The 23,193-nt window shown below is 42.6% G+C and overlaps 1 protein-coding gene across 1 annotated transcript in view; it reads left to right on the top strand.

The window, feature by feature from the left end:
• Nucleotides 1–23,193, top strand: part of LOC311118500 (nuclear factor 1-like) — a gene marked incomplete at its 3' end in the record, with an annotated part of 52,191 nt that overhangs the window by 14,579 nt on the left and 14,419 nt on the right. The window contains exon 2 of the mRNA XM_084193293.1: nt 1,806–1,889. Coding sequence (XP_084049419.1) covers nt 1,806–1,889 — 84 coding nt within the window. The remainder of the gene's footprint in view (nt 1–1,805; nt 1,890–23,193) is intronic.

The following is a 23,193-nucleotide window of genomic DNA, read 5'->3' on the forward strand; positions in this document are numbered from 1 at the left end:
TCTCTCCCTCTCCCCCTATCCACCTCTCTCTCCCTCTCCCCCTCTCTCTCAACAATGAGAGCAGTGTGCCTACATTAAAAACGAGGGCCTCGCCGTAAAAATAAGCTTATGTGCTAATAAAGATGATTAGAAATCACACAATACGCAATAAATAAAAAGAACATTGTGGGCACAGATTATCCCCAATAAAAAAATGAAAGGAGGAGAGAGTGAAAGAAAGAGAATAATATTTACATGTTAGTAGACGCTCTTATGCAGTGGAACTTACAGGCACAGGTAGGGTTAAGTGCCTTGCTCAAGGGCACATCAAAATATTTGTTCACCTAGTTGGCTCGGGGATTTGAACCAGCGACCATTCATTTACTGGCCCAACACTATTAATCGGTAGGCTACCTGCCGCCTAGCAAGAAGGAGAGCGAGAGAGCGGGATAGAGAGAGGAATGGAGAGAGCGAAAGGCCGAGAGAAGGAGAGAGAGCGTTCATTGCGAATGGAGGGATATGAATAGCCTTTGTTTTCACCACAACTCAGGGTTGTGTGGTCTGCCAACGTCTGGCTCTTATTATGGGCTTTGTGTCTGCACTGCACGTGTGTGTGTGTGTGTGTGTGTGTGTGTGTGTGTGTGTGTGTGTGTGTGTGTGTGTAGTGTCAGAGAGGGCATACTTGGGCATGTACAAATGCATATATGTGTTAGTGATTATGTTTGCCCTCGTGTGCGTATATTATATAAACTCAGACTACCAGGTAGGCTTTTTCTGTGTATGTATACAGTGGGGGGGGGGGGGGACCGGTTTGGCAACAATGTGTGTGTTTCTTTCTCCTGCTCTATCCGTGAAAGTTGTGAAATGTAAATAGGATTTCACAGAACTGTGCGGCTAGCTACCTGGCTGTGGATTTGGGCTCCAGTCAGCAAAGTGGAGTGGAGTGGAGTGGGTTAGCCCGATCACAGCAGAACTGGAAGGGAAGGGAGCTGTATCTCACACACACACACACACACACACACACACACACAAACACACTGAAGCGCACACACACACAAATACTGGAGCGCGTGCACATACTGAAGTGCACAAATACACACACACACACGTTTTCACAACTCCAGGCCATTGCCAGAGCCTTCCCTTCCTTTAGAATACAAATGAAGCCCCTCTGAATACAGACTAGTTAGTACACTTCCCCTCTGAATACAGACTAGTTTGTACACTTCCTCTCTGAATACAGACTACTTTGTACACGTCCCCTCTGAATACAGACTAGTTAGTACACTGACCAGACAGAAGATATAAAAGCCTCCATCCAAGATGTAGACAGGATGTGTTGAAACTTGACTTGAGTTATTGGCATGCAAACTGTCATTTCCGTGTGGGACTGAGTTTGGGAAACCCTATTGTAGGGGATAATATTCAAATGTAATCAAAGCTCTGATTTGTACCAACCTCATGGTGACCAAGGTGAACAATAGAATAATGAACTGCCTATACATCATCTTTCTGTGGTTATTCTTTCATTTTTAATTGTGTTCTGTATGTTAATTTATTCATATATAATCAAAATGGGAGGAAAAAAAGTAGGTGAAGAACAGAATGTTTCAGTAGTAAAACAAAATGCGTTCTCTATAGTACCAAGTCCTTGAACAGGAGCTGTTTTTCCTAGGATTATTCAGACTGCTTAACGATAAGCCTTAAACTAATACATCAATGCAATTTAGGCCTACAAGTGAGTTTGAAATGTGTGTTGTTATGTTATGTTGTGTTGTGTTATGTATATAAATCCAATCAACAATTAATAAATTATTGTGTTTCAGGCCACTGACACGTACCTGGTGAATGAAGATCCTTCCAGAGGCCCCGGGATGCCCGAGTGTTTTCTAGTGTCTGATTCCTACAGGGTACGTACACACACACACACAATATTTCCCTACTACCTGTTACCGTCACTACAACTGTCACTATAGTTGTTTTTTTTTTACCAGGGCCCAGAATATATATATATATATATATATATATATATATATATATATATATATATATATATATATATATATCAAAATATAAATATATATTTATCAAAATATAAATGTATCAAAATATATTTATCACATAGGTTGTAGGTCATTCCATTATATGGTAATTGCATCATGGAGTGAAAATGTCCACAACACATTCAGCATTCAAAACATATAATGCACATATTCATATGTCATTTATACACAAATCATACTTACTGATCAACAGTACAGTACACTGTTTTCCCTTCTGTTATTTATTTATTTGGAAAGTCTGAGCCATGTGTATTCACATATACATTGCTGCAAGTATTCTACATGTCTACGTGTCATGTCTCTGCACAGTATACATGTAGGCCTATTGTTTTGTGCTCGGTACATTCCCTCAGCTTTTCTTTTTGAAGGTCTCTGACTCCAGCCACCAGACTGGCACATTGAGCGTGCTAATGATTTGATCAGTATGCTACATCACTTTCCAGTATGTAATAGCCAAGCCACAGGCAATGGTAAACAGCAAGTATGCATACTGCCGTACTCCTTCAGTGTGTAGAAAGAAGAAACGACGAGGCCCTAACACACACACACACACACACACACACACACATAAAAAAAACACACACACACACTCACATACATACATACATACACACACACACACACACACACACACACACACACACACACACGAAAACTCAAGCACACACACACACACACCAACCGCAAGGCCCTAACTATAGTTAGATGACATATGGTTTTCCCATGTGCTTTTTAATGGCAGATTTAGCCTAGAGAAACTAGCTCTAACCGTTGCACTGTGGGTTTGGGGGTTTGAGGTAACTTACTAACGGTCAAAATAGGTTGTTTGATGCATGGGAGTTTGTGTGTGTATGTCTGTGTGTGCATGTGTGTCCGTGTGTGTGTGAAACGTGGGCTTGTGTGACACATGCGTGTGTCCGTCTGTGTGTGTGTCTGCTCATATACGTGTGCGTGTCTGTGGGAGTTCAGAATTCCCTTCATTTGGGGCTCTAGAACTCCTGGGTTGTTAGTGGTTGTGGTGAGAGGTTCTGTTAAGAGAACAACCTGTGATGAATACAGAGATGATGCTCCCAAATGGCAACCTATCCCCTACATAGTGCACTACTTTTGACCAGAACCCTATGAGCCCTGGTCAAAAGTAGTGCCCTATATAGGGAATAGGGTGCCATTTGGGACATGGCCAGAGAGAGGGATTGAGACAGCCAAGGAGAGAGGGAAAAAGAGCCAGAGAGAGAGAGGGAGATGGAGAGAGAGAGAGAGAGAGAGAGAGAGAGAGAGAGAGCCAGAGCACAAAGACTAGGAGTTGTTGGGCTTGTGCCGCAGGGTGTGGTGAGGAGAGGGGGGATTTGGAATTGGATCCCCCTCTTTCTGATTTCCCCTCACTTTTTCTCTCTCGGATTCTCTCAATCTTTATTTCTATCTCTTCAGCTCTCTTTAATTGGCCACAGAGTGTAGTATAGTGTGTGTGTATGAATGTGCATGCTCTCTGTTTTGTGTGTGTGTGTGTGTGTGTGTGTGTGTGTGTGTGTGTGTGTGTGTGTGTGTGTGTGTGTGTGTGTGTGTGTGTGTGTGTTTGTGTCCTGTAGGGGCTGCATAGCATTCCTAATGCACAGTGCTGCATGGGGCTGAAGTCTCATAAATCTACTGGGCTTCAACGGCTCCCAAAAACGTAACTTGGCGCTCGTGCTCCGGGGTGACTTCTAACCCTCCAAAACCGCACCCCTAAACACACACACACACACACACACACACAGACCTATTTGTACACACACACACACAGACAGACACACATACAAATCGAACACATTCTCCTTCCTCACCTCAAGGGTGAATTGGTGGGATGCAGGAGAAGCAGTGTAATTGACAGGGTGTGTGCAACATATGCTCTCCCTGCAGCTATACATACAGAACGTGAGGTTGACCCAAGATGATAAACAAGCTGAACCGGGACCAGGGTGTTTAAGGATAAGTCAGTCAGCCAGCCAGTCAGTCAGCCAGTCAGCCAGCCAGTCAGCCAGCCAGTCAGCCAGTCAGCCACTCAGCCAGTCAGCCACTCAGCCAGTCAGCCAGTCAGCCAGCCAGTCAGCCACTCAGCCAGTCAGCCACTCAGCCAGCCAGTCAGCCAGTCAGCCAGCCAGTCAGTCAGCCAGTCAGCCAGTCAGCCAGTCAGCCAGCCAGTCAGCCAGCCAGTCAGCCAGTCAGCCAGCCAGTCAGCCAGCCAGCCAGCCAGTCGTTGATTAAAAACAGAACTATGTTCTCGTCAGACAACACAAGTCCAGTTGTGGCTGACTCTTAAACAGCCTTTCTATTAGCCTGTAGATGACTATAACAGAAGGCTGGGGTTAAACAGGTTTGGTATTCTGTAGTACTGTAGTTAGGTCCCCTTATACATCATGTAATATATACATTTACATTACATTTTACATTTTATTCATACAGTAATAGGATATTTAGCTGATGCTTTTATACAAAGTGACTTACAGATGTAGGATCTTAATTTAAAACACTATTTTGTTCCTGATAATTTTTTATTGTGACAATATAGGTCAAATTAAGATCGTACATTTGTACATGCATTGAACATTATACCCTACCAGAGGGGAAAATGGTAGGCTTAAGTCATGTTGAGTTGCTCTGGTAGTTGTGAGATGTGCTGTTTGTAAGTGCTGGCTACCCCTGTTTGATTGGAGTGGTGTTGTCTAGCCTATTGTTAGAGTGGGCTACACTTTATAAAGTGTTGTATGTTTGACTCTAAGGGAAGAATATCTGTCTTTACAATGTGTGTGAGAAAGATGTTAAAATGCCTGTCACACACACTCACACACTCAAATGCACTAATAATGGGTAAGAACTTGGCAGTTGGCACGATCAGGGTCAGTAGTTGTTTCAACGTTATAATTGCGGTCAATGTTGGTTGATGTTTAAGTTTGATTTTTTCTCTCTCCAACTCCAACACGATCATATCTTTATAAAGCTCGAAGATTTACATATGAATATTTGATAGGGAAATAGAGGGAGAGAGAGGGGGGGTTGTGTGTGTCGGAAAGAGGTCACAAACTTTCCCCCAAAGTTTGTGTAGGCTTTCACTTTCAGCTCTCGAGGCGGGGTTAGTGGTACAGCATAGAGTGAGCGCGAAGGGCACAGCGGAACGATTTGCAATGCAGTACCACATGCAGCGGACTTCCAACTTCTATCCAACTTGAATAAGATTCCACTTTATGAACTCTAAAATAACCATGTACTCCCCTTACTGCTTGACACAGGTAAAAACTCTACCTTTCTTTGGTATCCAGCCTCCACTTTAGCTCTCCGGATGTTGTTGGTTTTTGATGTTGTCGTTCTCCCTGGACTGTGCCGCTTGTCAATAATTTGGTTTTAGGGACCTTTTCGCTATCCGCTCGTTTCAGATGGTGTGTTCGGCTTCTCTCTGCTCTCTCTCGCTCTTACCCTTCTTTAATGGCATCTCTCCAACAGGCTTTCTTGTGCGTTTCATTACACATGGTTAGAAGAGAAAATGGCGCTTCTCCTGAATCTATTTGATATAAAAAGGAGGGGAGAGAAGAACTCAGAATGGAATGGGGCTCGCGGTATCCCTACATTGGTCGCCTGTTACGCTGTCCTATAGCTATTTAAAAACACAATAATTACACAACAATATCAACTAAGTAAAAGAACCAGCATTGCATGTATTAGTTTTGGAGAGCTTTAGCGTAGAAATGAACGATCTTTCTAACTTTGTTGCGATAGTTGTGGTGGCTATGGAGGTGTTTGAGGACTGTCACTGTGCTTGTCATTCAACCCACACGACAGCTGTAGCCGGGCTATCAGCTTTAGGCTTCTGTTCTGTTGTCACATGAAAATGTCCGTATTGAGTTAGTTGAAATATAGTTTTACATTTCCAATCGATTAATGTCGTTTTTAGGTTGATAAGGATATAAGAAATAGAGGAGGAGAGGTGTATTATTTCGGAGGAAGGCGGGAATGCATGCCCGTTTTCCCTCAATATTTGATTGTGTTGGGGTCATACAATTATAGCAAAAATACTTGTAGATACCTTGTATGTAGTCGAGTATGGGGAAAGTTATAGTCCTAGAGTTTTCTTTAATTTGACACACAACGTAGGCAACCTTACAGGACTAGACAATGAAGGGAGAAATATGCCATTTAACTATGAGGACTTTATAGGCCTTTGACATCTGACCAGCTGACTGTATAGGCCTATGCATACATTTGTAAGGGTTGCTTGTTTTATTTTAATTTGGTTAAGTTGATCTTTGCTTTTTTAACGAGATACCTTTACGGCAGAATACAGGTGAATAAATAGGCCTACAAAAGTGAGTGTTGGTTTTGATATTCCTTTTGGGGTTATTGTGGACGGCAAAGGGAAGAAATTAAATGTCATTGCTTTGTGCGTAAATTTAAGGTGGTATTTATTCACATAGGCCTAACATTGAGGCCTTTCCCTTCGTTGGTTTGGAATTCAGATATGTGTTGACAGTGGTTGAAGAATAAATTATATACTGATACAACATTTATTATTTTAGAAATGAAAAATATGGCACACAAGGAAGCGATTTTGGATCATATGCTTTGGCTAATGTTTTTATGCATTTGAAACAGTTTTGTTGCTGACAAGTCATTGCATTATATGAAGGCCTATTTATCTAAATGGAAAATTACTAATTTGAGTGACTGTTTGACTTATTTGAGATGAAAATCTTAAACTTAGGTCACAGTGCAATTTACTGGCCCGTTTTCCTGGAATCAGTTGCGTAGCCTCATGACAGCAGGCCTATGCTTATATGCATATGAAATAACAACAGAACACATATTATTGTATTAATTTACTGTAAAAAAAAACAAATTACAACTTTGATTAAAGAATTTGGTTGTGTAGATCTGGACTTCACTGTAGCCATCTGAGAAAAACGTTTAAACGCGCACAGAGCGGTGCGAAAACCTTCAGCTGAGCAGCACAGGACCCGCAGGACAGAACTTGTTTGCCCCTTGAAGCTCGACCGAAGTAGCTTACATACACACAGTAGGGCTATTATGCACTTAGATTTGAATATAGCCTTAAATGTCACAATCTTAGCACTCTTTTCCTTTGTCTGGTCCCATAGGCTGTAAACTGTAGGGCTATCTCTTCTAAAAAATACATGATTCTTACGTTGGCATTTTATTTATTTTAGTGTGTGACTATGTTCTATTTTGTTTTATCTTTTACTACTATTGTTGTATATCGCTCTCTTGACTGCTAAAATATAGCCTATATAGCCGTGCAGTAGGCCTGTAGGTCACGGAGCCTTAGCCCGTTTTCTCAGCATGGCCTATATGCCTACATGTGGCTGAGGTTGAATTGTAAATTTTTTAATTGCATCTCTGACTTAATTTTAATAGCAGAATTCACGCAATGCATGTTATTTTACCAACCCAAGCGTTTACACGCACAATAGTCCACATTCTAGACGCGGCCTTCTCAGCTTTGCAAGTGTTTTTTTCGAAGTTCCCTGAATGAATGAATGAATGAATGAATGCCCTTCGTTATTTTAATTGGACTTAATAGCCTACTTTAACCATACAATTGAATGTGTTGCTGTCAATGTAATTTCTATTCATTTTCTGTAACAAGTGTTCCGTTTTAGAAGTAGGCCTAAGGAACAGTAACTGCAAGTTTGGCTCCAGAAAAATATAGGCCCTCTCGGTCAGCTCTTTATAGGAGACACTTCTATTCAGCTAAAATCACTGTGGAAGAAATGTCAGTCTTAAGAAACGTATTTCTTATAGAAAATCATAAACAACATGAATTATTTATTTATAGATAGATATTGTCATATGGGTCAGCTGGGGTCAATGTAATTTAGCTTGTAAGAGTTCAGACTTGGCATTATATAATTTATTTGTTTTATTTGCCTATACATTTATTCAGGGCACTTCTTTCAAAAACGGCTTATTTAGTTTATATATATTTCCAAGCCAAGTGCATATGGGGTTGAGCTCTACGCGCATCATGTTTCCCTTTCTTTCCATTAATTAAAATTAATTGGCTACAGATCCGCCTACATGAGCGGAGCAGCGCGGCGGGCGCGTGCATGCTGCCCATATGCGCGTGCATGCTGCCCATATGCGCAATACATATTGATCTTGATATGCTTCTGTGAGATGATTTGTTTTCCTCGCGACTGATTTTTACCAGTAATTGATTTGTCAGCTTTATAATGATCTGATCTAATTTAAGTTAGTAGCATATTCAGTATTTCCATTATAAAAAGGCAGTCATAGTTGCTTGGCCTCGAGACATTATGCAGATTATTTGGCAGTGAAAATATGAAAGGAAATACATTATATATTTGCCTTGCCTGTTCCAATATTATAATTTATGTTTGCATGTTGTGCAAATTCTTGCCATATGATCTTTTGACTAAAACGTTCCCTGCATGTGTAGAGCGGAGTTTGCAGAGGGCCAATTAACCTTGGTTTTCTGGTGAGTGGCATGGTGCTTGTGTGTGTGTGTGAGAGAGAGTTAGAGAGAGAGAGAGTGTGTGTGTGTGTGCTTATCATACCACCCGCGGGAATTATCCTCGCGTTCCTGCGGACTCAACCATTTTGTCTGGAGATTGTCTTTACATTTTCTTCGATTTGACCATGTTGTTAATAATTAAAACATCAGCAGTGGGGACATGTGGTAACAAATGAAAACAATCACTGATACATTATTAATGAGGATAAAAGCTTTGTTGGAATGGACATGCTTAGGTGAGGGACCTTGGGCATGACGCGTAATGGACGCGCAGTATGGATAGCCAAATGAGTACATTTGCAAAGTGGCACTGGGAGGGTTTTTGAGGAGGAATATGGCACCGTTTTATATTTTTTGGAGGGAGAGGAGGGAACCATTTGCATAATGTTTTTATGTAATGTGTTTGGATATCAATTATTGCTTCAGTCTCCACTCAAGTTTCCTTGCAAATTAGATGTTTAGTGCAGGCTAGCCTGCGTCGAGTCTGGATTTGCTTGCGTTTTCACAAGGCTTCTGCAGTCTGCCTTTAACGCACCGTGCCAAGTTTTCTGCAACTCTTGATAACAAAATACTTAACTCTTGCTGGATATGCATATAGTTGTTGGTCGATTGAATGTTTAAAAAAATGTATATATTTTATGCTTAATTATTCCCAAGGTGTTTTAGAATTGATATCAAGATCAAATGCATACAGAGGCTTACTTAAAATGCACTGAGCCGTGTGTGGCAATGAATGCCCGCGTGGTGGTGGACTTGAAATAAATAAAATAGTTTAGGCCAAACATAGCTGTGAGCTTTAGGTAATATAAAGCGATAGAGATAATGTTTATTAGCATCTCTCAAACAATAATGTAGTTGTAGTTTGATTGCGTGTGAAGGGAAAGCAAGGACACTGCTGTATGTGTGTGTCCATATTAGTGAGACGGTGCGCAATTCCGGCAGTGTGTTTGGGAAGTGCTGCAATGAGATTTGGGCAGGTCAGTGCACAGGGATAAATGATCAGGGCCGGCTCTAGCCTTTTGGAGCCCCTAAGCTAGATTTCCTGCAATTCTACCCATTTTGCCATGGGTTGGAGACCAATTTTTAAAAGTTTTAAAGCGACTGCTTATGTAATGTATGCCTGGAGCCAGCCCTGTCAATGCTTGTAGGTTAACCCCTTCCTTCATCACTTCAGTATTGGAAGCACCAAACTATTGATTCATCTCAATGAATGATTCAGCAGTTGATGATGATGTCCTTATTTATTATGCAATTTATCAATTTGGAACAGCTGAGAAATCACAAAATAAAATGTTTATTAAATGTATTTTTAGAAAATGCATAATTGGCTTTGATACTCTGATTGGTTAGAAATGTTCCAATTGCTGATGACTTTGTTTTGTACAACACCCCTCATTTTGACGTCACCACAAACGACTTCAATGATGGCAGTCTGACTGAAGTATGGAGCTAACATAGAGCAGCGGAAGAATTCAGTTTGAGTCGTCAGGCAAAGATAGATAGGCCTTAGTCCTGATGTCAGGCGATAAGTCGTCAGTAGTGTGAGTTATTCTCACCCAGCTTGTCCTCGAGGGACCTCATGCGTCAGCGGTGGGTTTTGTTTACACCAGCACCGGATGGTGACTGGGGTGACGGTGGTGTTGGTGTAAGCTGAGGTGGCCCCCCGGATCCGGTAACATAGCCTACCGTGCTGGTAACATCGTTCCTGCCGTGGCGTCACTTTTCACCACACCGACACCGGGACAGGAGCTGGTGTCGGTGGTGGACATAGAAATATAACTATTAGAATGGGAGCCGCAGCCCCTCCACCTATCAGGGAACATTGACTTGAATTGGAGATGCCCGTTCTAGTCATTCTATTTCTATGGCGGTGGAGATATGAATAAGCATAGGGTTTGGGGTGATGGACAGGTAGAATGCCCCTACGCTGCCTGGCAGGCTGACACCCTGGGGTGCATTGTGTTCTGGTTACTTATTCATCTCCCCCCTGGTACCATTCTGCCTGGGGGGCATCTCATCCTTGTGGGCATCTCATCCTTGTGGGCATCTCAGCCTGGTGGGCCCTGCGCTGGTACATATATTATATTTGTATAGGACTATGTCCGTTATATATACTGCAATGCTAGTAAATGTGTACATTTGCTTGTATGCATGTATGCATGTAATAATGCATCTATATACATTTACTATACTGTACGTACAGTAGAAGTCGGAAGTTTACATACACTTAGGTTGGAATCATTAAAACTCGTTTTTCAACCAATCCACACATTTCTTGTTAACAAACTATCGTTTTGGCAAGTCGGTTAGGACATCTACTTTGTGAATGACACAAGTAATTTTTCAACAATTGTTTACAGACAGATTATTTCACTTATAATTCACTGTATCACAATTCCATTGGGTCAGAAGTTAAATACACTAAGTTGACTGTGCCTTTAAACAGCTTGGAAAATTCCAGAAAATGATGTCATGGCTTTAGAAGGTTCTGAAAGGCTAATTGACATAATTTGAGTCAATTGGAGGTGTACCTGAGGATGTATTTCAAGGCCTACCTTCAAACTCAGTGCCTCTTTTCTTGACATCATGGGAATATGAAAATAAATCAGCCAAGACTTCAGAAAAAACATTGTTGACCTCCACAAGTCTGGTTCATCCTTGGGAGCAATTTCCAAATGCCTGAAGGTACCACGTTCATCTGTACAAACAACAGTACGCAAGTATAAACACCATGGGACCACGCAGCCGTCATACCGCTCAGGAAGGAGACGCGTTCTGTCTCCTAGAGATGAACGTATTTGGTGCGAAAAGTGAAAATCAATACCAGAACAACAGCAAAGGACCTTGTGAAGATGCTGGAGGAAACAGGTACAAAAGTATCTATATCCACAGTAAAACGAGTCCTATATCAACATAACCTGAAAGGACGCCCAGCAAGGAAGAAGCCACTGCTCCAAAACCGCCATAAAAAAGCCAGACTACGGTTTGCAACTGCACATGGGGACAAAGATCTTACTTTTTTGAGAAATGTCCTCTGATCTGATTAAACAAAAATACAACTGTTTGGCCATAATGACAATCGTTATCTTTGGAGGAAAAAGGGGGTACTTGCAAGCCGAAGAACACCATCCCAACGTGAAGCACGGGGGTGGCAGCATCATGCTGTGGGGGTGCTTTGCTGCAGGAGGGACTGGTGCACTTCACAAAATAGAGGGCATCATGAGGAAGGAAAATTATGTGGATATATTGAAGCAACATCTCAAGGCATCAGTCAGGAAGTAAAAGCTTGGTCGTAAATGGGTCTTCCAAATGGACAATGACCCCAAGCATACTTCCAAAGTTGTGGCAAAATGGCTTAAGGATAACAAAGTTAAGGTATTGGAGTGGCCATCACAAAGCCCTGACCTCAATCCTATAGAAAATGTGTGGGCAGAACTGAAAAAGTGTGTGCGAGCAAGGAGGCCTACAAACCTGACTCAGTTACACCAGCTCTGTCAAGAGGATTGGGCCAAAATTCACCCAACTTATTGTGGGAAGCTTGTGGAAGGCTACCTGAAACGTTTGACTCAAGTTAAACAATTTAAAGGCAATGCTACCAAATACTAATTGAGTGTATGTAAACTTCTGACCCACTGGAAATGTGATGAAAGAAATAAAAGCTGAAATAAAACATTCTCTCTAATATTATTCTGACATTTCCCATTCTTAAAATAAAGTGGTGATTCTAACTGACCTAAGACAGGGAATTTGTACTAGGATAAATGTCAGGGGTAGTGAAAAACTGAGTTTAAATGTATTTGGCTAAGGTATATGTAAACTTCCGACTTCAACTGTATAATGAGAATGAATGTACATGCGTATATACATCTACACATATAAACAAAATACCCCATCTCTACCACTGGGAACCTAATAATGCAATCACTAAGGCCCAAGCTAGCTGAAGTCGTGTGGGATGCCATGTATCGCTCATCGGGCCGGGTGGCCAAGCCGGGTGCATCTCTTCGCCTCCTGTCTTTGAGGAAGAAGAGTTAAATCCATCCTCTGTTCATCTGTTTATCTGTGCAGTCTTGGAAAATGGATTTACCATGCTTTACTGCTGCCGCTCCACAATCACCATGCAGGGCAGTATAATAGGTGGCTGACTGTCCCCTGTGTGTGAGTGTGTGTGAGAGAGAGAGAGAGCGCGAGTGTGTGTGTGTGTGTGTGTATCACACCCCAACCCCCCAGCATGGATTAGGTTTTGGCTGAGTCGTGGCCAGTGGTAGCAGGCAGCCCCCACAGCGGTCTGGTGGCGGTCTGCGAGATACTGCTGCGGCCACACACACACACACACACACACACACACACACACTTTACAGATAGACATAGTGAGATGTGGATTGTGGTGAAGGGAGGAAGTTAACTATAATTAGTTCATTATGGTGCAACGTGTGTGTGTGTGTGTGTGTGTGTGTGTGTGTGTGTGTGTGTGTGTGTGTGTGTGGATACGATATAGAGAAGAATAGATGACAGACAGCCGTGTTCTCTGTTCTCTGTTCTCCTCAGTCAAGCCAAGCCATGCCAAGCCAAGCCAAGCTCACCATGAGAAAACATATTTTATATTCAAGGTGAAATGTGGTCATTATAAAACACCTACTTGCTTAGTTTAAACATTAGAGATATAAAAGTGTGTTGTTGAGTTCTGAAAAACCTAATCATTCAATTCACTCATGAGTTCCCACTGTAGGGTATTCACTTCTATCAGACATCAGAATCAAATGTTCACATATACAGTACCAATAATGAAACGGTGTAGATAGATGAAGGCCACAGAATCTGTTGCGTCCCAAATGGCACCCTATTCCCTACATTATGCACTATTTAGGGAAAAGGGTGCCATTTGGGACGCAGCCTCTGAGTCTGAGCCCAAACAGTCTACAGACAGACCAGCCTGCGTCTGCCAACTACCAACCAAGCACATACATAAGGTAAGGAGGGAGAGCTTGCATCCCAAATGGCACCCTATTCCCTAAATAGTGCATTGCTTTTGACCAGGGCCTGTAGGGAAAAGGTTGCCATTTGGGACGCAGCCAAAGTCTGTGATTCTGCCAAGTTGGAGCCAACTTTCAGAAGACGTGATAACGGAAAGACGTAAAGGATGAGAGGAGCGAGGGATGAGAAGAGGCTCTCTGGCAGCTGCCCTGGGAGAGAAGAAACGCCCCTTTTTTCTTCCTCCCTCCTCCTCTTCCCTCCTTCTTCTCCTCCTCTTCCCTCCTCCTCTTCCCTCCTTCTTCTCCTCCTCTTCCCTCCTTCTCCTCCTCCTCTTCCCTCCTTCTCCTCCTCCTCCTCCTCTTCCCTCCTCCTCCTCCTCCTCCTCCTCCTCCTCCTCCTCCTCCTCCTCCTGCTCCTCCTCCTCCTCCTCCTGCTCCTCCTCCTGCTCCTCCTCCTCTTCCATCCTCCTCCTCCTCCTCCTCCTTCTCCTCCTCCTCCTCCTCTTCCCTCCTCCTCCTCTTCCCTCCTTCTTCTCCTCCTCGTCGACTCGCCTCTGTTGAATAGAGAGCAACGGTTGGGAAGGATCCTCAACTGTGGATGAGTTGTTGTTGTTGTTGTTTCTCTCCCCCCTTCCCCCCCCCCCCCCCCCTCCTCACCCGTTTTTTTTTTCTTCTTTTCTTTCGTTTCTTTCTCTTTTTCGTCGGGTAGCTAACCCAGTGAATGGGACAATGCAGTTAACCGTGAAATTAAAGCTCTTAGTTACTTTGTGGAGTTTTTCTCCAAAGAGGATTTTACACATCATGCATCCATAAACCGATCACTCACACATACACAGTACAGATAGATCTATATAATTAGAGCCACTAGCTAAATGTATAGGCATTGATTTCTGACAAAGCAGGACTATTGAATGCATTTTTATATTCTATATGTATTTTATATGTATAATTAGAGTGACTAGACACTATGTCCATGCATCGAGCACCAATTAAATGTATAGAACCTCTGCCTTGATTTCTGCCAAAGCAGTTCTATTGAATGCATTTATAGTGTATTCTATATGTATTCTATGTCAGAGAAATGCCCCTGGCTGGTAAGCAATTCTATGAATGCATTTCTATGTTATATAGCTATGTATTCTATGGGGAAATTGTCCTTGCTAAATCTGGTGGGAGACCAGAAAAAAAGTTTACTCAAATACAAGGGTTTTATTAAACAAATACATGTCACACTCTTCTCAGTAGAAGTGAGCCAAGAAACTGTAAGATGGATCGTTCTGACTTGATTGAAACCAGGCAGTCAGCCGTTAAAACCATGTCTCAGTTCAGAGATACTCCATCCGATTAAAGGACTTGGCTAAATCTTCCGTCTCAAATGATTTTGTACTTAATATTACCGTCTTCATCAAGTACTTGATACAATATTTGTATCATGTGTTTCGATACAATTTACATTTACATTTTTGTCTTTTAGGCAAAGGGTGGCTATTTGAAAAATCTCAAATATAAAATATATTTTGATTTGTTTAACACTTGTTTGTTTACTACATGATTCCATATGTGTTATTTCATCATTTTGATGTCTTCACTATTATTATACAATGTAAAAAATAAAGAAAAACCCTTGAATGAGTAGGTGTTCTAAAACGTTTGACAGGTAGTGTATATATCCAGTTTAGACAGTTGATCTGAAGATTTGCAGGAAAGCCGTAGTGCCAGATAATAATCTGATTTGTTTGCTGCTAGAAATAATAATTCAGCATATGAAGCACGTAGAATAGCCTATTTGGTTTGATCCCTGTTTGATGGGACCATAGAGAGACATGTATATGATTAGTGTTCTATTTCATTCTGTGGTTGGAACAACCATTCATCAACCACACAGCTAGCTATAGGTTAGTGTATGTGTAATACAGTACCCTTTGCCAGTTGATCTGATCATGGCTCATAGGATACCATAGGTCTAGAGTACCAGTGCTTCACTGCATTGGCATGACACAACACACACTGAAGGTCATTTATTTTAGTGTGTTTGCACCACAGGGACAAGTGTGGAGCGTTTGCATGGGGAGGTGTTGACAGGAGCGTCTAATGCTGTAGGCATGTTAGACAGTCACATCAATATAGAGCAGCGCTCTCACTCTTTTTCTCTCTCTGTCCCCTCTCTTTGTCCCTCTCTCTCTCTCTCTCTCTCTCTCTCTCTCTCTCTCTCTCTCTCTCTCTCTCTCTCTCTCTCTCTCTCTCTGTCCCTCTCGCTCTCTCTCTGCCCCCCTCACTCTCTCTCTGTCCTCTCTCTCTCTATCTGTTCCTCCCCCATTCTCTCTCTCTCTGTCCCCCCTCTCTCTCTGTCCTCTCTCTCTGTCCCCCACTCTGTCTGTCCCTCTCGCTCTCACTCTGTCCTCTCTCTCTCTCTCGCTCTCTCTGTCCCTCCCCCATTCTCTCTCTCGCTCTGTCCTTCTCTCTCTCTGTCCCCCTCACTCTCACTCTCTCTCTCTCTCTCTCTCTCTCGCTCTCTCTCTCTCTCTCTCTCTCTGTCAGTCAGTCCAGTACTTTTCATACTGAAAAACGATTCCGTACACCACCGTAGTAGAACTGTACTGTCCAGGCTGGGCTAGGCCTGAACAGTACAGTCAGTCAGTCTCAGTAGAACAAAGTGTTCTCTAACTCTCTGCTCTACTCTACTCTCAACTCACTGCTCTCACTCCTCTGGAGAGAGGAGGAGGGTTTTGGCTGCCTGCCAGGGGTGGAAAAATCTATAAGCCATTACGTAATATACCATATCTTTACCTTAGGTGAACCCAGTACAAGATCCACAGCTGTGAGCACACAGAGGGAGGGAGGCCTGTGTGGAAAAGAGATTGTGTGTGTGTAGGGAGAGAGAGAAAGAGAGAGAGTGCGTGTGTGTGTGTGTGTGTGTGTGTGTGTGTCTGTGTAGAAACAGAGAGAGAGGGAGAATGAGTGTGTGTACTGTATTAGAGAGAGAGACTTCTTTGTGGCCAGTTTGCAGCACTTGCAGACCCTCACATCAATAGGTCACATCACAATTAGCTGTAACTCTGTTGTAACATTAGCTACTTTCCTTTCTTTCTGTTTGTCATGTATTTCTTAAAGCAGCGTTGGCATAGATAGACTTAAGAGGAGACTTTTTCTGGATTCTTCCCAGTCACTTGGCCAAGTGATCATGATGCTCATAGAGTAAGTCAGATCGTCTGTGATTCATTTATTTTGATTATATACAACATTTTAATCAGAATACTGTTGTGTGATTCGAAAAGCCATGGCAACGTACTGCACTGTACTTCCAAAGCTGCTGGGCTGAATATTAATTTATGAAAGCTTCTTCTTCCTGCATACAGATGTGTCAGTGCGTACATACGTGTGTGTTTCTGAGAATGAAAATGGGAGTACGAGGCCGCGTTGAACAGACCTGCTTTTCACTTGACACATTGACAGTATTGACACGTCAACGCTCTCATCCCATAATATGCTCTAATCATGGCTGCTTATCATGGCTTGATAAGAGGGATAGGTCTGCATCCCAAATGGCACCCTATTGGTCAAAAGTAGTGCACTATATAGGGAATAGGATGCCATTTGGGATGCAACTACGGTATTTTTATGTTTTGATGTGACTGACGCAATCTTGAGTTTGTGCAAGTACAGGCCTCACAATACAGTGGGGGAAAAAAGTATTTAGTCAGCCACCAATTGTGCAAGTTCTCCCACTTAAAAAGATGAGAGAGGCCTGTAATTTTCATCATAGGTACACGTCAACTATGACAGACAAAATGAGAAAAAAAAATCCAGAAAATCACATTGTAGGACTTTTAATGAATTTATTTGCAAATTCTGGTGGAAAATAAGTATTTGGTCAATGACAAACGTTTCTCAATACTTTGTTATATACCCTTTGTTGGCAATGACACAGGTCAAACGTTTTCTGTAAGTCTTCACAAGGTTTTCACACACTGTTGCTGGTATTTTGGCCCATTCCTCCATGCAGATCTCCTCTAGAGCAGTGATGTTTTGGGGCTGTCGCTGGGCAACACAGACTTTCAACTCCCTCCAAAGATTTTCTATGGGGTTGAGATCTGGAGACTGGCTAGGCCACTCCAGGACCTTGAAATGCTTCTTACGAAGCCACTCCTTCGTTGCCCGGGCGGTGTGTTTGGGATCATTGTCATGCTGAAAGACCCAGCCACGTTTCATCTTCAATGCCCTTGCTGATGGAAGGAGGTTTTCACTCAAAATCTCACGATACATGGCCCCATTCATTCTTTCCTTTACACGGATCAGTCGTCCTGGTCCCTTTGCAGAAAAACAGACCCAAAGCATGATGTTTCCACCCCCATGCTTCACAGTAGGTATGGTGTTCTTTGGATGCAACTCGGCATTCTTTGTCCTCCAAACACGACAAGTTGAGTTTTTACCAAAAAGTTATATTTTGGTTTCATCTGACCATATGACATTCTCCCAATCCTCTTCTGGATCATCCAAATGCACTCTAGCAAACTTCAGACGGGCCTGGACATGTACTGGCTTAAGCAGGGGGACACGTCTGGCACGGCAGGATTTGAGTCCCTGGCGGCGTAGTGTGTTACTGATGGTAGGCTTTGTTACTTTGGTCCCAGCTCTCTGCAGGTCATTCACTAGGTCCCCCCGTGTGGTTCTGGGATTTTTGCTCACCGTTCTTGTGATCATTTTGACCCCACAGGGTGAGATCTTGCGTGGAGCCCCAGATCGAGGGAGATTATCAGTGGTCTTGTATGTCTTCCATTTCCTAATAATTGCTCCCACAGTTGATTTCTTCAAACCAAGCTGCTTACCTATTGCAGATTCAGTCTTCCCAGCCTGGTGCAGGTCTACAATTTTGTTTCTGGTGTCCTTTGACAGCTCTTTGGTCTTGGCCATAGTGGAGTTTGGAGTGTGACCGTTTGAGGTTGTGGACAGGTGTCTTTTATACTGATAACAAGTTCAAACAGGTGCCATTAATACAGGTAACGAGTGGAGGACAGAGGAGCCTCTTAAAGAAGAAGTTACAGGTCTGTGAGAGCCAGAAATCTTGCTTGTTTGTAGGTGACCAAATACTTATTTTCCACCATAAATTGCTAATAAATTCATTAAAAATCCTACAATGTGATTTTCTGGATTTTTTTTCCTCAATTTGTCTGTCATAGTTGACGTGTACCTATGATGCAAATTACAGGCCTCTCTCATCTTTTTAAGTGGGAGAACTTGCACAATTGGTGGCTGACTAAATACTTTTTTTCCCCACTGTACATGCGTCCATTCCTACTTAATGGCTATTGTCGTGATTCTCTGGCTGTCAGTGTGAATAAATTCCATTGGCCCAAACGTGTTCCTCTAAACATAGATGCTTGGTGATGGTTCATGTTGTTCAAGAAGGGTTAAATTAGTTATTTGCAAATTATTATTTCTCATGCTTTGAGAAGAGAAAGTTAGATTCAGGTGCCTGCTGCTGTTGTTTTCAGTCTGATTGCAGACTAGTCCCTATATTAGGATTTAATAAAGGGGTCGGCAACAGGAGGGATTCCTTTTGGCCTGCCAAAGTTTAGTAAAAAAAAATATATATATATATATATATATATATTTTTGTTTTGAATTCAGCAAAAATGAAAAAAGTAAACCTGATCGCGTCTCAATGTAATCAAGGTATGAAATTACTGTTATTTTCAAATACAATCTCTTTTTGGGCATAGTTGTGGTCAATTTGCAGTGTACAAGTTCATATAATTATCCTCGGGCCCCCGACCATCCGCTGCGACAAAAATCGTCCTACGGCTGAATCTAGTTGCCTATCCCTGCTCTAATACAGTGGGGGGGGGAAGTATTTAGTCAGCCACCAATTGTGCAAGTTCTCCCACTTAAAAAGATGAGAGAGGCCTGTAATTTTCATCATAGGTACACGTCAACTATGACAGACAAAATGAGAAAATAAAATCCAGAAAATCACATTGTAGGATCTTTTATGAATTTATTTGCAAATTATGGTGGAAAATAAGTATTTGGTCAATAACAAAAGTTTCTCAATACTTTGTTATATACCCTTTGTTGGCAATGACACAGGTCAAACGTTTTCTGTAAGTCTTCACAAGGTTTTCACACACTGTTGCCGGTATTTTTGCCCATTCCTCCATGCAGATCTCCTCTAGAGCAGTGATGTTTTGGGGCTGTCGCTGGGCAACACAGACTTTCAACTCCCTCCAAAGATTTTCTATGGGGTTGAGATCTGGAGACTGGCTAGGCCACTCCAGGACCTTGAAATGCTTCTTACGAAGCCACTCCTTCGTTGCCCGGGAGGTGTGTTTGGGATCATTGTCATGCTGAAAGACCCAGCCACGTTTCATCTTCAATGCCCTTGCTGATGGAAGGAGGTTTTCACTCAAAATCTCACGATACATGGCCCCATTCATTCTTTCCTTTACACAGATCAGTCGTCCTGGTCCCTTTGCAGAAAAACAGCCCCAAAGCATGATGTTTCCACCCCCATGTTTCACAGTAGGTATGGTGTTCTTTGGATGCAACTCAGCATTCTTTGTCCTCCAAACACGACGAGTTGAGTTTTTACCAAAAAGTTATATTTTGGTTTCATCTGACCATATGACATTCTCCCAATCCTCTTCTGGATCATCCAAATGCACTCTAGCAAACTTCAGACAGGCCTGGACATGTACTGGCTTAAGCAGGGGGACACATCTGGCACTGCAGGATTTGAGTCCCTGGCGGCGTAGTGTGTTACTGATGGTAGGCTTTGTTACTTTGGTCCCAGCACTCTGCAGGTCATTCACTAGGTCCCCCCGTGTGGTTCTGGGATTTTTGCTCACCGTTCTTGTGATCATTTTGACCCCACGGGGTGAGATCTTGCGTGGAGCCCCAGATCGAGGGAGATTATCAGTGGTCTTGTATGTCTTCCATTTCCTAATAATTGCTCCCACAGTTGATTTCTTCAAACCAAGCTGCTTACCTATTGCAGATTCAGTCTTCCCAGCCTGGTGCAGGTCTACAATTTTGTTTCTGGTGTCCTTTGACAGCTCTTTGGTCTTGGCCATAGTGGAGTTTGGAGTGTGACTGTTTGAGGTTGTGGACGGGTGTCTTTTTATACTGATAACAAGTTCAAACAGGTGCCATTAATACAGGTAACGAGTGGAGGACAGAGGAGCCTCTTAAAGAAGAAGTTACAGGTCTGTGAGAACCAGAAATCTTGCTTGTTTGTAGGTGACCAAATACTTATTTTCCACCATAATTTGCAAATAAATTAATTAAAAATCCAAAAATGTGATTTTCTAGATTTTTTTTCCTCATTTTGTCTGTCATAGTTGACGTGTACCTATGATGAAAATTACAGGCCTCTCTCATCTTTTTAAGTGGGAGAACTTGCACAATTGGTGGCTGACTAAATACTTTTTTCCCCCACTGTATAATCCACCATCCGCGGCACTGCCAGAAATATTGACAATTGCTAAATAACATGGTAAGAATCAGTCAACTCTGATGGTGATCGTTATTAAATTGTCCGTAATGACGGTTGATAATACCCATATGGATTGGGGAAGAGAGGGACACACTCACACACACACACACCCTCACACACACACACACAAACATGCGCTGAGAGGCAATTGTAAGTTAATGTGAAACCATAGTAAAACACATGCAGATGTGGATTAGAATGTCTTACCACAAACTCACTTCTAACACTTTCCATTGTTACACTCCTTACATTATTCCTAGTTTAATTTGACCAATCTCGCCTGTGGAATTTCAACACAGTCACACACACGCAACTCTTCAACTCGGAGTCAGACCCTCAAATTAAACACGTTTGGAGCCCCATCTCTCATCACACACACACGGGTGGTTAACCGTGGTGCAGGGGTGAGGGCGGTTGTCGGTATTGGGGGGCTGGCGGCTACAACTAGGGAGGCAGATAGCTAGGTGGGGTTGTGGCTGGGTGGGAGATGGTGATATGTTTGTGTTTATTGACTTAAAGACATACACACACACACACACACCAGGGCTCCAGACTCAGGGGAAACTTGTGTGTTTAGAGCACACAGGCCTAATGATGCTGATTTAGACATTCTTGCGGCACTCCCTCTGGCTTGTGGTGAGTTAACTGGAACAGGGGCGACAACAAGCCAGCTCAGTGAGAGTGGTATGAGTTTGTGAGCCCCATGGGCCCTGTTCAAAAGTAGTTCACTATTTAGGGAATAGGGTGCCATTTGGGACACAGCCATGGAGGAGGAAAAACATACATCTCCAATGTGAATCGAACTAGTTCCCGGCAGTTTGTGTTTTCCCAGTTGCGCTCAATTTATTTATTTTTATATTCAGATGTTATGGATTGCTCCTGGAATAGGGCCGATCAATTTCCCAGCAATGGGAATTTACACTGTTTGAATGTTCTCTCTCGTGTTCTAAACAGAGGAATTTTGAGATGGAGGCTTTATGGGAGTGAATTCTCGACCGCTTTTAAACAAATATCGGAATAATGTAAAACTTCCCCCATTTTATTTGTTATTACTTCAAGATTTGCCTTTTGTGTGTGTGTGGGGGGTTGGGATGTGTTTGTGTGTGAATCATAGCGTGGCAGTGTGTAGTCAGGCCTTTTACACAGGTGATAAAATGCTGACCTGGACCAGAGTAAGTACTGGAACCTACTGCTCACTGTCTCTGTGTCTCAGAGTTCTCTCAGTACAGGAGATACCTGCACATGTGCCTGCACACACACACACACACAATATCACACACACCCTCTCTCTCTCTTTCTCTCGCTCGTGCGTGCTCTCTCTCTCTCTCTCTCTCGCACGTGCGCTCTCTTTCTTGCGCTCTCTCTCTCTCTCTCTCTCTCTCTCTCAGTAAGAGCCATGGGTCTTATCTCTGATTTTGTGAAACTGTGCTAACTTTCTTTGGAAAACAGCTTGTCTAGCCTATCTAACAACTATTTCTCCATTTGCTAGTCCATTGTCTAAGAACGGAATGCCATTCATTCCCAAAGACAGTTACCCAACTTCCCTCCCCAGTCAGCCTCTATGTTAAACCCTACCTGGTTCTCCAACTTGCCTGACTCCACTGTCTTCCCCTCCAGACTAAAATGGTTGAACATATTGAATTTCTTTACGTGATGTGATGGAATGCTAATGCTAATGCATCGAAACCATGGCACCCTATTCCCTATATAGTGCACTACTTTTGACCAGGGCCCCATATGGCTCTGGTCAAAAGTAGTTCACTATATAGAGAATAGGGTGCCATTTGGGACATAGCCCATATTATACTACTTAGAGGGAGCTAGCGCTAATAGCCAAGTACCTATCTGAGGAATCAGATATTATGGAAATGTACCTCCTCTCAATCCTCCTCTATCCCCCTTGATGGGCTTGTGTGTCAAATGGCACCCTATTCCCTACATAGTGCAGTACTTTTGACCAGAGCCCTTTGAAGATCGGGTGTCATTTGGGACGCAGCTTTAGACAGAAAACATACTGGAGTTCCCTTTCCTTTCCCCCTGAAGAATCACATATTTGAAAGCCAGAAACTGTACTGTTGACTCACACAATACAGCAGTTGTATTCTATAATGCTATTCCTTCCTATTGGAGAACGACGTAAACTCTAAATCCTATTGTACATCTGAT

Source organism: Coregonus lavaretus, assembly GCF_964263955.1.
Source record: "Coregonus lavaretus genome assembly, contig: HAP1_SCAFFOLD_955, whole genome shotgun sequence".
NCBI lineage: Eukaryota > Metazoa > Chordata > Actinopteri > Salmoniformes > Salmonidae > Coregonus > Coregonus lavaretus.